The sequence below is a fragment of the Thermobia domestica genome, chromosome 7, assembly GCF_964235325.1.
Source record: "Thermobia domestica chromosome 7, izTheDome1.hap1.1, whole genome shotgun sequence".
Lineage (NCBI taxonomy): Eukaryota > Metazoa > Arthropoda > Insecta > Zygentoma > Lepismatidae > Thermobia > Thermobia domestica.
The window spans coordinates 14,976,250-14,992,990 of record NC_137460.1 but is presented as its reverse complement, the minus strand read 5'-3'; the positions used below and the strand labels follow the sequence as shown (position 1 = coordinate 14,992,990).

The 16,741-nt window shown below is 37.5% G+C and overlaps 1 protein-coding gene across 1 annotated transcript in view; it reads left to right on the top strand.

Moving 5' to 3' along the window:
* Positions 1 to 16,741, top strand: part of LOC145689862 (discoidin domain-containing receptor 2-like) — a 581,986-nt gene that overhangs the window by 424,249 nt on the left and 140,996 nt on the right. Inside the window, exon 9 of the mRNA XM_081764130.1 lies at positions 5,937 to 6,035. Within this exon, the coding sequence (XP_081620256.1) occupies positions 5,937 to 6,035 (99 nt within the window). The remainder of the gene's footprint in view (positions 1 to 5,936; positions 6,036 to 16,741) is intronic.

The following is a 16,741-nucleotide window of genomic DNA, read 5'->3' as shown; positions in this document are numbered from 1 at the left end:
CTGCGACAACTGTGCAACATAATTTTCGTACAAAGTATGGTTAAGATCCTCCCAGTAGGCCTACTATTTATCAGTAGCATAAGTGTTTCATTGAAACTGGATGTTCGGTAAGACACAACAAATCTTCAGGTCGTCCCCGCACGTCTGAAACACCGAAACCATGTTTGTAAGCTAAATCAATAAATCAATATGAGTTTTCAAAGCTGTAAAGTTCTTTTTGAAACACCCTGTATTATTCTTACGTAGTATATTGGATATCTGTATTTCGGAAGCCTATCTTAATATGCTTACGCAATGAAACATATATTACTTTAAGGTTGGTTTAAAGGGACAAGTTTTGCCGATAGATGGCACTACAGTCTTCGTATCTCTTCCATGTATTTTTTTATCTTTCACGAAAATTCACAATTTCTCTTACAAATTTCAACCTAGAGACTTAAAATTTTTAGAAAAGGAACTTCATAATCTATCGAAGGCAATAATCCGTGCCGATTTTTTTTATTTAGAATTTTCCTCATTGTTGAAATTGCTTGATTGTTCAAATGGATATCCAAATCTTTAACAATGAAACTGTTTCAACAATGAAGAAAATTCTAAATAAAGAAAATCGGCACGGATTGTTCCCTTTAATAGGTTATGAAGTTCCTTCTCTAAAAATTTGAAGTCTCTAGTTTGAAATTTATAAAAGAAATTGTAAATTTTCGTGAAAGGTAAAAAAAATACATGGGAGAGATAGGAAGACTGTAGTGACATCTATCGGCAAAACTTGTCCCTTTACACTAACCTTAAGTTAGAATATAGGGTCCCGTGTTTTGGATTCTATCTTAGGATGCTTATTTCTAGCTAGAATATGGGTTCTATGTAGTTCGGAATCTATCCTAATTTAACAATATGAAACTCAACTCACTTGTTTATTTAAAAAGAAAATCTTGTTAAATATCTGGGCTATCTCTTATAATCTACTTCCCTTTCAGGTTAAATTTTGAACAAAAAGCGAAAGATAGAAGATAATCCATCACACTTAACGCAGGGTTTTCAACAACCGACAAAAAAAAAAAAAAAAAAAAAAAAATAATGGCGTTTTAATTTCGTTGGTAGCGGAGAAAGAAATCTATATTCTTTTATGTTCTCCTGCATTGTTTTCTCTCTTTTTATTTTCCATCCTGCAATTAACCTCTTAATCTTTATCTCGTTGTAGCATCTTTCCTTCCGGCTCCTCTTTGCTTTTATCGTGCTTTTATCTACCCTAGTTTATAGCAACGACTCAACGGATTTAGCCGTTATCAGATCATTTTATTAATTACCCTTACAATCTCTTCGGTATTTTCTTTTCCGTCTCTTTACTCTTTGTATCTTCTTCCTTAACACAAGAGGACAAAACAGTACAAAATTTAATCGTAAATACTGCAACGAAGACTTTAAAATAATTTTAAAATAATCTTGTGGGCAACTTGCATATTTTTGTGATAATTGTATACATTTGTAAAATGTCTATGTTATTAAGAGTTCATTCTTCGTTTAACACAAATATGAAAAACTAACTCACTCTATGACTTATGAAACACGTTTCTTTAAGGTCGCATTCACAAAAGCTCTCCATTGACTTCTAGCCTTAGCCAACTGAATCCGTTTTCTACTTTGTATTCCTATTTCTTCTAGGAGACCTATCTTAATGCTGTCCTCCCATCTACGCCTAGGCCTTCCTAATGGTCATTTTCCGAATGGATTTCCACTTAAATCTTTGAAAGCGTTCCTACTTTCGTCCAGTCTGGCTACATGACCTGCCCACCTACGCCTCCTAGATTTCATGACTCTAACAATGTTTGGTAAATCGTATAAATTATCTAGTTCCTCGTTAGGATGTTTCCGCCATTCCCCATTCCCGTTCCTCTTGGGTCCGAATATTCGTCTCAGGATCTTGTTCTCAAATACTTTCAGTCTATGTTCTTCCCTCAGAGTAAGCGACCATGTTTCGCAACCATACAGAAGAAAAGATATGATTATCATTTTATATATTTTAAGCTTCAACTTCCTCGACAAAATTGGCGACGACAGAAGATTTTGAACTGAATAATAACACGAATTCTCAGCTTTATTAGTCGACTTTTAATTTCTTCGTGAATATGGTTTTCATCAGTTAATGTTGATCGATAGATATTTAAAAGTATTTATTTTATGGAAAGTATTATTTGAAATTTGGCGTATTCAGTACTACAATCAGGGGAATTTTCACGTATTTAGTTTTCTCTGCATTTAATTTGAAACCCATGTTCCTCTAAGCGTTTAATAAGACCTTTCAAATCTATGAATAAGTATCAATAAATTAGGCATTCTATAAACTTAAGTTTCAAATTTGAAAAGATTAATAAGAAATGATGTACTAGCGAGTTTTGATAAACATTAACAAAATGACGGAAAGCCTCCAGAATATATGAATCCAGTATTTAAAGCGATAAGGATGGATCTACGACTTCCGGTTTCAATAATAGAAATAACGTCAAAGATTGTGCAAACTCTTGAGAGGGTGTACATTTATCGAAAACAAAAACATAGTTTCTTATTATATCTTACACTTGTTTTCTCTGATTGCTGTCAACTGTTGCGTGTTAACTCTAACAAAACTCAAAGAAAAACTGATATATTTGGATATAAGTGCCATGACTGAGTTTTACAGAGTGAATATTCTACATATATCTATTTTGAAATTCATTTATTATTAAATGTTGGTGTATTGTAGATTGCTGCTATATTCAATTTACTACTACTCAGTGAAGCTGTTTCCTAATCGTTTCGTGGGATCCTTCTTATATACTCATGCATATAGGAACCAACGAAAACCAACGGAATTCAAATGACATAACTATTGTGTTCGCACATTATCGCTTAGGTAGTGATTGGTTGCTATGACGGAGGAGGTAACGAATCCAAGTAGCAGCGTTAATTAAGATATTGTTTCGGGCATTGAGTAGATTCTCCACCGATACCTGACTTTCACGATTTTCTTTAGTATGTTAATATATAAGAAATATAATGTATTATTCAAGCTCAGAGCGGGAGGGGGGACAAGTGCTCCTGTTATCCTCTTCAGAAGACGCCAATGAGTCATATGTGAAGGAGCCCTCAATTATGTAAAATTCTTCCCTGCTGAGAAGTGACCGTGATGTCAGAAGGTGAGAGACAAGTCAGAATAGTGGAAGAATGGTTTTGAGCTGCATCTTGTAGAGAACTTTCACTGACCTTTGGGCAATATGTAGACATGCATTATGGTGGAACATGAGAATTCCAAGTCTGTTGACCATTGTTACATGTTTACGGACAAATTTCAGTTTCGTTTCGTGGACTTCAGCGTAGCAATGTTTCGGAGTAATGTTTTCACCTCGAAATACACAGTCATGATAGATCACCCTCAGAAATAACACTCTGCACATTGAGGTTTTATTTTGGAAACCATGAACATTACTCAAGACGCAACCACTATCCTGACTGGTTATGATTCAGTTACGAAATTCAATTTCCATCGGAAGTTACTAATTTGTGCAGATAATCTTCTTTGTTATTCCATACACTCTGATAACTGTACATCTCAAGACGACGATTATTATTACCTGGTGTGAAATCATGTGGTGTCCATGAGAACAACTTTCTCACCTTATCGATTTAATTGAAGCACTGAACGATAAAGACTTGGTATATGTCTAAGTCATCTGCTATTGCACAAGCACCTTTCTGAGGTTCCACTTCCGTGATGCCCCTCATAATCTAATCAGGTCATGCTATTGGTCGCTGGCTGCAAAACTCATTCCTCAATGTTGTTACCGGCGGAAACTTTTATAAAGCAAAGCATATGATGCTTTCATTCACCAGTTCTAACCCAAAATGCACTTTTCATATTTATCGCGGGTATATGGGTAGAATGTTTCAGTTTAAACTCTTAAGAAAAATCACTCGCAGGGTTAACCTGGGGCACTTTCTCATGCATTGTTCAATAACGCATTACTCCCAAACTGATGTACATCCAACCTTGTTTTCTGAACATGTAAGGAGTTGTAACTTCGTACGCATAACCTCAGTCTCCCCAATGTTTGCCTTACATAAGGTAATTTTTCACCAGACGTAAAAGTGAAAAAATGTTATATTTGCAAAATAAGTTCTGTTAAAGTAATAAGCTTAGAATCTTTATAACCAAGCATGACAAATTATGTTTCTTGATAGATTTATAATTTATAAATTCAGTGACGGCGTAAGTATAAATTCTTAGTGAAGCAAACAGAGAGGCAGATTAATTTTAGGGCAACTATTTTTCTGTATATTGAAAAGAATCGTTTGATGTTACTTGAATTGCATTACAAAATAGTATGTCTACAAAGGTAACCAAAAAAGTACTGCCGCTTTTTGTGAAGGTCTGTGCCCAATTGGCCCTCACACCATGAGGTGAATGCAAATGGAGATAAGGTGAAGGGTAGTTGTTAGTGTGGGGATATCCAACATACTATCTGGTTGTAGCAGTTTAGTTACATCGTGAACTTTCGTAAAGACAGGGTGGGCAAGAGACCTCCACAGAGCGTCATAAGGACGTGTATGTTGTACGAGTTCAAATTGAGGTCAAATGCCACTGCAGTGGGGCGAGAGGTATTCACGCCTTTGGTGAGGGTCTCACGACTACACGAACAGCGCAGCGGCGGTTTAACAAGTTTAAGGATGGTGCCAAAACACTCGAAGATGTACCACGTGTTGGAAGTCCAAAATGAAGCTCTTCAGCCGCAATTAAGGCGAACAGTGGCCAGACATGTGAAGAACTGGGACTACAATTCAGGTTGAGTGGAGAAATGATTCGGCAGCTCCTCCATCAGCTTGAAAGCACTACAAGCTGGGTCGATGGGTGCCACATGGTTTCAATCCGGGCCAGAAGGCAACGCGAGCAGACATCTATGTTTCTTTGCAGTCTAGTCTGAGGGAGGAATCATTTCTGGACAGAATGTTGACATGTGGTGAGAAGTGGGTACTGTACCAAGTTCCACTGCTCTGTCATCATTGGTTAGCATCCCATGAACCTGTCCAAAAACAGTCGAAACCAACACTGCATCAAAAGAAGGTCCTCTTGTGTATTTGGTGGACTGCTCGCCTGAACTGGAACTGCTACCAGCTGGTCAAAGCATCAATGTAACTGTGTACTGTCAGCAGTTGAGCCGTGTTCAAGAAAAACTCAAAACTCTGGAGCCAGCACATCTGAATCATAAAGGGGTCCTCCTGTTATAAGACAACGCTAGGATATCCGGGGTACCATTCTACGCCTTGGATGGGAAACACTATTGCATTCGCTGTACTCCCTAGACATTGCACCGTCCGATTATCACCGTTCTATTCCTTGGACAATCATCTTAGGAGACGCCAGTTCAAATCCCTAGTAGAGGTGCAAAATGCACTTGATACCTTCTTCGGTTCACGGCCCACCAAGTTTACCGCGATAGAACCCATGGCCTTACAGAACGTTGGCAGAAGGTCGTCGATGCTGATGAAGACTATTTTTGATCTTCCAGATACGTCTTAGGTGAGATATCGATGTTCGAAGGTGGTGGGTGAAAAAGCTACAGAACTTTCTTGGTTACTTTTATAGTTTAAGACACGAGGTAGAAGGAAAGCTATAAGTTAGTGCCCGCCTCTTTGCCTGCACTAGATCAGCACTGTGTAGATTTGATTGCCAGCTAATTCTTGAGGTAATTTAATATGTGATTGAGAAATGGCAAATAGATATAAATATCATAGAAAACCTCATGAAAAAGGAATTGCATAGAATCGATAAATATGAAGATTGGGTTCATAATGTATTTTTAACTTTCTTTCTGTTATAAATTGGTAATTATTCTTTGTCAAAAGATAAGAAAACACAAATGTATGGTATAGAATATTTATGGTATGTTGTTCATGTTTCTTTTCAGTGCCAACGGCAGGGAATTTTACTCCAGAGACCGAACCTGATGACATCTTAGACGATCCTGCGTTCGATCTTGAAAGCTCATTTGATTCATATGAAACGAGTAAGTAGAAATGTTATGAGTGTTATTATTATGGCGAAGCATCTTTTGAGTGACTGTTACATATCTTTAAGTAATTGCGAAAGGACAAATGCACAACTACAACAAATATTATAAAATCCTGAGAGTGTACATCAATTACGGGAAGAGGTATGTGGAGATCTTGCTAAGCAGTGTTGCCCACGAGGTAAGACGACACGAAAAATAAAGTTTTCTCGTCTCACCTTGTCTCGATTTCATAGGAATTCTTTCTTGTCTCGGTTATGGGAAAGCTTTGATCCTCATGTTTCGTTTTGCAAACGTGTGTACAAACTTTATGCTCTGACATTTTTTCTTAATTTCATTTAGAAGCTATCAGAATTCTTCCGCGTTACAAGAGGTTTACGAAGTGTGTGATATAACTACATTCAAAGCATATCTACCATTGAAATATCTTGTGTAATAACTTGCATGTTGTTAAAACGTTGATTGATTTAGAGTTCACGGTCCTTGTCAACATCAAGGCTACATGAGATGTGCACTTACAGCTCAAGGGATCCGAACTACATGAGCTTCCAACGGGAATCGAACTCGAGTCTCCGACACCAAAGATGCGTAAACTAAACATATAGTCACAAGAAAGCCCTCATTAAACGTGTGTAAATACTCTTACATGTATTCGTAGAATCATTTTGTACTGCTGTGAATCATGTAACACGAGAACAATTCGTTTTAAGACTTTGGTTAAGTGGGGTTGACCAATACATTCCAGAAATTTCCAGTATCGTCATCTTGTCTCGATTCTCATCTCAAACCAGATGTGGTCCCGCGTAGCGTAGTCACTAACACTCTCGCCTCCGGCGCGAGTGGTCCCGGGTTCGATTTTCGGTGGGAGCATTCGATCGAAAAAGTGTAAAACGCTTTTTCATGCCAGCCACCCTGAATGAGATTTTCCTCATTCAAACCAGGCAAATGCCGGGGTGGTACCTAACTTATAGGTCCCAGGCCGCTTCTTTCCTTCCACAATCCGTTCTTCCTTCCATTTCCCCAGATTGTGTGCACGCCGAGGGACGTCATCCCTCAAAACGTGACGGGCTAAGTGGCCTTAGGTACGGTGAGCCCAGAAATCCTAAATCCTAAATCAAAACCCAGATAAAAATTGTAGTGTTTCTAATCTCGTCTTCAATTTAATGACTAACACAACCCTATGATGATGGTATGTGTGTTTTGTGTCATTAGTATGTGACATGGTATCCTCTGTAGAAGGATAAACATGGTCAACAAAAATATTGGCAAAAACTTAAAATCGCATAGTCATCTTCTTGAAGATGTCCGATGCAGAGTATAAAGAACGTTGTGTAATACTAGCGGTCGGACAAGAATCCCAAGACATGTAAAGAATACATTATAGTCACGTATAAGGTGCAGGAACGAAAATGTTCTAGTATTTATTTGAATAACTTCGAGCAGAATTTTTCCAACCGGGATGTAGCGACCATGGGATAGCGCGTGGTAGCATAAAGAATGTCATGGGATTTATTCATACATTCAGAATATTAAACGACTAAAAAACCAGGCCTGCAACCAGAGGGAGGCTAGAGGGGGCCCCTACATCCCCCCCTAAGTTTTTCGTGGCCCCTCCAGACGTCAACACAAGAAACACAATTTATATATTTGTTAGATGAATTTTAATGCCTTGGGCACTTAACCTATCCATAGCCCTCCCAAACCTCTGTGGCTGTTTTCGGGTCAGTAAAGAACTTGTGATGAATTAACACGACATATCCATCTTTTGGGCATTGCAATACCTACGTGTCCGAGATGTTGGTTCTTACAATTTTGTGACAGTAATACTCAATCATAGTAGCCTTACTACATGTCTCTATTTTAATATTGTAAGAACATGCAAATGAGTCTTAAAATGAAGAATTCCTATAAATGAGTGTCACGTGGTGTATCGATGAAAGGGGTCTTATAGAATATTTGAAATGTGAAGATATACCAGTGAATTAGTGTCGTGTAGAAACGTGGGGCCTTATGCAGAGTCGTTTGACACATGATTACTGCCATACTACAGACTTCGACTAACGTATGTTTCCTGCAGTAGTCAGGCCTTTAATATGACGTAAACCATACGTGAAAACGATTCTGCATACGACCATGAATACTAATAGGATATCGTCATAAGGAAAAGATTAGAAAGCACTGGATTATGGAAACGAAATATACATTTTCTATATACAATGTTAGTTTATTAACTTTACTCAATATATTAATTATACTCTTCTAGTAGCAACTGCAATTGTTCCTTCTAAAGCTGCTAATACCATCCTTTCTTACTTCCCTTCTTGTTACGTCTACAGAAACAGCGACAACAGCGCTGCACTATCTATTCATTTCTCAAATGATAGTGGGTTTCCATCGTTTCTTCTGAAAATATAAGCAAGGGCAGTTCATTCTTAAGGTGAAGTTTTCAGATAATTTTCAAAAATATTACTCAGGTGAATTGGCTTATATTGTATAAATAATGTTAATAACAACTCCACATATGGTACGTGTCATTTCAACTGAAAAAATCAACAACAAGCAATTTGACCTTGGGAGCAGGTTATCTTTGAAGTTTATGGAAAATGGCTATTATAATTTTATTAATATTTCATAGAGAAATGTTTTAGTAATAACTGCCACATTAACCGGTTTACTTTAATAAATGGAAAGGATAAAGTTTACTGCGGTGGTTCCTAACTCTAATTCCATTTGTCTTTAAATATGTTTCGAATAGATCTTTTGGATATCATTAATTAAACTAATAAATTGTTATTCTTGTTAAATTTATTTCCATTTTAAGTCACTGAATTACTAAAAGTACTGTTAAGAGTCCCCATATTTACCTTGTTCAGTTAAAGAATAAAACTATTGATGTTTAGGATGAAAGAAGTTGTTTGGAAAAAAAAGACGCTAATAAAAAAATAATATTTCCATTACGCTACTAAAATCCATAGTTACCTACAACATTCTTCAATAAATATTGTAATGTACCATATACTGGTGTTTGTAAACAATGTCACTTGCTCCTGTTTGTAAACACCAACAACACGTATTAACGTTGGAGTACTACACCTCACGTTGGCTTACTACAATGGAGTATTATACCTCACATTGGATTACTACAATGGAGTACTATACCTCACGTTGGATTACTACAATGGAGTACTACACCTCACGTTGGATTATTACAATAGAGTATTACACCTCACGTTGGATTACTACAATGGAGTACTATACCTCACGTTAAATTATTACAATGGAGTACTACACCTTACGTTGGATTATTACAATAGAGTATTACACCTCACGTTGGATTACTACAATGGAGTACTATACCTCACGTTGGATTACTACAATGGAGTACTATACCTCACGTTGTATTAATACAATGGAGTGCTACACCTCACGTTGGATTACTACAATGGTGTAATATACCTCACGTTGGATTATTACAATGGAGTACTATACCTCATATTGTACTACTACAATGCAGTACTATACCTCACGTTGGTTTACTACAATGGAGAACTATACCTCACGTTGGATTACTACAATGGAGTACTACACCTCACGTTGGATTATTACAATACAGGATTATACCTCACGTTGGATTACTACAATAGAGTACTATACCTCATGTATTAATACAATGGAGTGCTTCACCTCACATTGGATTACTACATCTCACGTTGGATTATTACAATAGTGTATTACGACTCACGTTGGATTACTACAATGGAGTACTATATCTCACGATGTATTACTACAATGGAGTACTATACCTCACTTTGGTTTACTACAATGGAGTACTATACCTTACGTTAAATTACTACAATGGAGTACACACCTCACGTTGGATTGTTACAATACAGGATTATACCTCACGTTGGATTACTACAATGGAGTACTATACCTCACGTTGTATTAATACAATGGAGTGCTTCACCTCACGTTGGATTACTACATCTCACGTTGGATTATTACAATAGAGTATTACGACTCACGTTGGATTACTACAATGGAGTACTATACCTCACGTTGTATTAATAGAATGCAGTGCTACACCTCACGTTGGATTACTACAATGGTGTAGTATACCTCACGTTGGATTACTACAATGGAGTACTATACCTCACGTTAAATTACTACAACGGAGTACTACACCTCACGTTGTATTATTACAATAGAGTATTACACCTCACGTTGGATTACTACAATGGAATACCATACCTCACGTTGTATTAATACAATGGAGTGCTACACCTCACGTTGGATTACTACAATGGAGTACTACATCTCACGTTGGATTAATACAATGGAGTACTATACCTCACGTTGTATTAATACAATGAAGTACTATACCTCACGTTGGATTACTACAATGGAGTACTACACCTCACGTTGGATTATTACAATAGAGTATTACACCTCACGTTGGATTACTACAATGGAGTACTACACCTCACGTTGTATTAATACAATGGAGTACTGTACCTCACGTGGGATTACTACAATGGAGTACTACACCTCACGTTGGATTATTACAATAGAGTATTACACCTCACGTTGGATTACTACAATGGAGTACTATACCTCACGTTGGATTACTGCAATGGAGTATTACACCTCACGTTGGGTTACTATAATGGAGTGCTACACCTCACGTTGTATTACTACAATGGAGTACTACACCTCACGTTGGATTATTACAATAGAGTATTACACCTCACGTTGGATTACTACAATGGAGTACTATACCTCACGTTGGATTACTACAATGGAGTATTACACCTCAGGTTGGATTATTACAATAGAGTATTACACCTCACGTTGGATTATTACAATAGAGTATTACACCTCACGTTGGATTACTACAATGGAGTACTATACCTCACGTTGTATTAATACAATGGAGTACTGTACTAGGGTGCAGCGTTTTACCACTTTTTTTTCGGAACGAAATGTAATACCTGGCAAAAGTGGCCCGTCCACATGGATATTACAGGTATAGATTTTCTTTCAAATTGGATAATATGTTCTGTGAGAACTATTGCCTCAAAGTTACAAAATTTCATTGAAAATTAGAAAAAATATCAAAGTTCTTCATGAATTTTAGTTATGTTAAAGTAAACATTTTTTGGTTAAATACATGTCAGTTGCTTAGAAAACTGACATTCAAGTATAAAAATGCCAGTTATGTGTTCTTGAGGGGGATAGGGATGCCTCCTCTGGGACCAGAAAAGGGGGCAAATTCAGTACATTTAAGCAGTTGTCAGGTCCTCGCTCACCTGGTCATATAGCCTGTCCAAGCGTCCCAGAGTCTACCACGTGGAGGTGGCTGCACCTAAGGCTGCTGCGCCAGCCCTATCCAACCAACTAACCATACATGGGGACGGATGAACTAATCCAATTCGTCACTGTCAGGAAAAATTGTAACAAATTGGGACTTTGATTGAAATTTAGATAAAGCTTGCCTAGAAAGTAAGGTTGACCTGATCACCCCGTCCCTAGCATCACTGCCACATACTTCAGAGGCTGCTTCAGTGATTAATTTCACTATCCGTTCTACTGCCACCGTGTGGTATGGATAGACGGTGGAGGACTATTCTGGCACAGTGTTGTCCGAAAGTGAAAGTTTTGTCCATGAGCTATTTGTTTGATACCGTCCTTAGAACTGGTGGTACAGTTATTGACACATCAGTGCTTTCCCAAAAGATCATTTCAGTGTAATCTTTCCCCTCAAAATTCAGTATGGGAATGATGTTTTATCTAATAGTGTTATGAAGATTTTCTGCTTCGTGTTTTCGAGCACTAAGAATCTTATGTAAATCATCTTGTCGGACAGCAAGTAGACCATCAGTCATCATGGCGAAAAGAACATTCTCTGGGAGTGCGAGAAATACATTCGTCTGAATGGATGAACGGATTACAGCCTGGTATTCATTTGGTAAGTATCTAGACCTATGAATGGTCTCAAAGACGTGACGAGGACCATTAGCAATGGAAGACTTGAAATAAGTATCTCAGGTCATTACTGAGTTATCTGAGTCTTCTGACTATGATGAGGTAAGTCACATTTTATTGGTTTGAATCACATCACTGGAAGCTTTTCACAGTCAGATAGTTTTGAACCTATGGGACCTGTGTAAGAATAGAGGCTTGAGTTAGCGCCAATATGCGTGAAGAGAGCTTGGGAAGGCAGTTCATTAAAATGCAAGAGAAAAATAGCCTGTTAGTTCCTTTAATTTTCGACGAATACCTCCCTTCCAACCAGTGTTAGTGTTTGTTCCATCACACCCAAGAACCTCAAGAACCATAAAACTTCATCAAAGCCACCTTTGATTTGGTTCATGATGTACTGGAAAATAGCCGTGGTCTCGTCATGGCCAGAGCCAGAGGATGGTGTCACGTCACCAACGTATTGAGAGTTAGGTTCAGCCACAAGTGATAAGTGCTCTTCTCTAACGATGCTTGCGTGTGTTTTAGTGTCTTCCCTTTGACCATCAAAGTATAAGCTTTTAGTGGGATCATCATTTCTAGAACCTTTTAAATTCTGAGCAATTTTAATTTTCGCACGCCTTATTTTGCTCCTGTCCACAATTAAAGCAGATTTTATGTCGCTATATTGTTGAGATGTTATAATTCCAGCCTTTAAAGCTGCCTGAAGCACAGTTGATGTTATATGTGCCGCAGCACTTTCGCTTACAATGTATCTCTGAGCAATCATAGCAGTTTCAGTCAAATCTAGCTTCGGTTTAGATGTTCTGTCTTTGGGTTCGATCTCTTCCTCAGAAGAGCTTTCCTCTGCTTTCTCTTCAAGGTCTGCTTCATTGTCACTGAAGTCATTTTTGTGATATAATAAATAATATTGACTTTTTTAAAAAAAGAAATACAGAATTTTCTGTGAAAATAGTGTTTAGCAAACTATTATCTGTAACGGCCAATTCATATAAGCTGAAGGCAACAGTAACCAAATATAGCGCTTGAGAAATGGCGCCCAATTTGAAGCATATCCGACTCGTTCCTGATAATGACGCTGAGTTACGCAAATCGGGACAGGAGAAGGGCGATGCAGTATTGTGAGGTGGAGGGGGAGTGTCATGGTGAAAAATAACAATGCTCTGCTACCACCATGAACCACCAGTAGAAGGAAAAGGCAAGAACGAAAATAGCTGTAGAAAGACTTAATTGTACTAAATTTGTCCCCTTTGCCGGCCCCAGAGGAGGCACCCCTATCCCACCGCAGGGGCATATAACTGACATTTTGAGACTTGAATGTCAGTTTTCATAGCATCTGGCATGTAAAATCCAAAAATATGTTTACTTTAACATAACTAAAAATAATGAACAATTTTGGTATTTTTTGTAATTTTCAGTGAAATTTTGAAACTTTGAAGCAATAGTTCTCACAGAAGATATTATCTGATTTAATATATATATATATATATATATATATATATATATATATATATATATATATATATATATATATATATATACCTGTAATGTCCGCGTACATGGGCCACTTTTGCCATGTATTACATTTCGTTCCGAAAAAAAAGTGGCAAAACGACCCACCCTAGTACTATACCTCACGTTGGATTATTACAATAGAGTATTACACCTCACGTTGGATTACTACAATGGAGTACTATACCTCACGTTGTATTAATACAATGGAGTACTATACCTCACGTTGGATTACTACAAGAAGCAGACGTCGGACCACCATCAACACCTACAAGTCACATGATGACATGGAAGCAGCAGCGCCTATATATTGAAGAGCATCTAGCGAACAGGCATCAGTCGTCGATTGGTCTTTCCTTCTCTTGCTTGGCTGGAGCACTAGGAGAAACCCAACCTCAAAGCCTGCAGTCTGTTGTATTACGTTTGACATCCCTTCTACCTTCTTAGTCAGCTCCGTAGCTCAGTTGGGATCTTAACCTCAGTTGCTTAGTCTGCTTCGGAACTTTGTGACTTTTAACCCCCGCACTGTTTCCCTGGACATTGGGGTTTTCTACGCCACTTTATCTAGCATGCCCGGAGCTCTGTAGATATCCTGTCCTTGGCCGCACGCTCTTAAGCTACCTAATTTTTACCTCACAGTAGAGAAAACTGTACTGAAGCATTTCTTTAAATAATGTTGTTGTTAGAGGATTTTTTTTTACAATAAGCCGGTAGTGGGAATCGATCTCGGACTCTGATTTGCTCAACATAACTCTACCTACTGTGCTCGAGTAGAACTTTTTTAATATAATTTTATAAGAATCTCTCAGCAATATACGCATAGTAGTAGTACACGTTTTTATAAAGGTTAATAAATGCTTCTGAAATATGTATTATTATTATTATTATTATTATTGGAACCATAGTAAGTTTGAGTGAAAATTGTGGTTGCAATGCATACAAAATCACATTCATTGTTTATGTGGAACGGTTTAAAATCTTTAATGATTTGAGCCCCTCAAACATATTTCAGTGGGAGCGAGGGCTCAGTGCTAGCCTCCTCGCTGGTCTAGTGGCTAGCACGTGCCCCTTTGGTGTTCGGGGTCCCGGGTTCTATTTCCCGTGGTAGAACCTTTGGAATTTTAACTATCCACGATGTTTCTATGTTCGTGTCCCTGTCGTTGTAGATTATTGGAAAAAGCGAGTTAAATAAGTACAAAGCTAGTAAAATAATAGAACCCTAGTAATAAGTAGTTAAAGTTAAAATATGGTAGAGCGTTTACATCTGGTGCATGAGGTCCCTGGTTCAATACCAGCACGCGCCAAATGAGGTTTTTGTTGGATAAACAACATGTGAGTGGGTTTATTCCCACTTTCTTTATTCCACCATTTCATTCGTTTCTCATCATCATCGTCTGCTTTAGCGTAGCTGTCATAAACTTGGAACGTAAAACTTAAAAGGTGTCATTCTTTCCTAAAATCTTATGTGACTGGTTGCAGACATGGCGACAACTTGACTATATCTCTCTCGTTTATAGAAAAGAGGGTAGCCTATAGAAGTGAAACGAAGAATTTGATTTTATTCGCTTAAAATATTATTATCTTCCTGCAATTCATATTCCGCTTCCTAGCTGAACTTTGTCTCTTAGAAGTAGTGGGTCCTGTAGTAATAAAACTTTGAACAAGGATTAAACATAATTAAATAACTATAAACGAGTATTTTGAATTTTTTTAATGTTTCATTTGAAATATATTATTTCGAGCGTTCAAATCAATTTTCGTGTTAATCTATAGGAAATAGATGTTCTAGCCTTACTGCGTATCTTGTAAACATACAGGATTATTTTTAAAACGAAGTAACATGGATAATCTCGTTTGAATGCCAGGAGATTCTCAAAGCAGAATATAGGAAATAGTGCGTCTGTGTAATTATCGTCTGTGGGGTAACCATTAGTACGGTGAAGGATCTCGGAACAAGTATTAAAAATAAAAATGTGTGCTAACGGCAATTTGACCTTTTACACAGAACTAAATGTCCAGATATTTTTGAACAAGAAACTACATTAGCTCCATCTTTACAATTCTTTAATAAATAAAAATATATACATTTGCAAAAGATAGTAATAGTAATAATAAAAATAAATAAATAAATAAATAAAATGTAGAAATAATGTTAGAGACAAAAATACAAACCATATCTATTTTTGGTGTACCTAGTATTTATGTCGACAATATGCGTCAAGGCATTACTCGAGCAGACGTTTCTACCAAATTTTCACACGTTTATTGCATTTAGAGGTGTGTTTTTGCAGAACATGAAGTAAATGAGGAGTTAGTGCATAAACCACGAACCAACTTCTGCTAGGTGGCTACTAAAAAGCACGAATGCTATGTAACCGAGTCAGGGCAGGAGCGCAGCAGGGGGACTCGAGCGGAGGGACGGGGTGCGTCCGTAGGAGCAGGCGCGTAAGCGACGGAGAACATACACATAAACGAGGATAGTGGGGAAAATATATAAAATATGCGCAATAATTTTCATCTTCAAAAACACTTAAATAATCGTAATAATTCTTACCTTCAAATTGGCTTCACTGGTTTCCCGGGTACAAATGGCCCGCTGCGAGGAGAAATTCGTCTGGTTTGAATTTGTACTACTTTTCCACACTTCGCACAGTTGATGTTAGGTTTCAACATACCATGGCGCTGTAAAAACTTTATAATATGACGCTCTTTATCACACAATTCTTCGTAATAAAGCTGTATGTTTGCATTGCATCCATCGCAAACATCCAATGCTAACACGTACAGAACATTCCTTCCGTTTATTTCCACCTTCTTCGCATTCTTGTATTCTTCCGCCTTCCGCTTCAGTAAATAGTTGCACTGAGAATACGTTCACTCCCATTCAAAATGTATTTCAATACGATATTTTATGACAGAAATTACTTATATTCACACTCTCCTTCTTTTACGAAAAGTGTTTCACATCATATTTTACCTATAAGTTTTGTTTTCGGTAAAACAGTCTGCTCGAGTGAACCCTGCGTCAATTCTGGAATGGTGGGTTAATGGTAGAATACTCATCTGTGCGAGAGTTCCTGATTTGATCCAAACCATGTAAATATTTACTTATTTATTGATGATATCTTTTACGTGGCGAAATTAAGACTCTGCAGCCTTATCCGAGCTCTTAACCACGTACATATTGCCCTTTTTTTTTTAAAAAAACAACA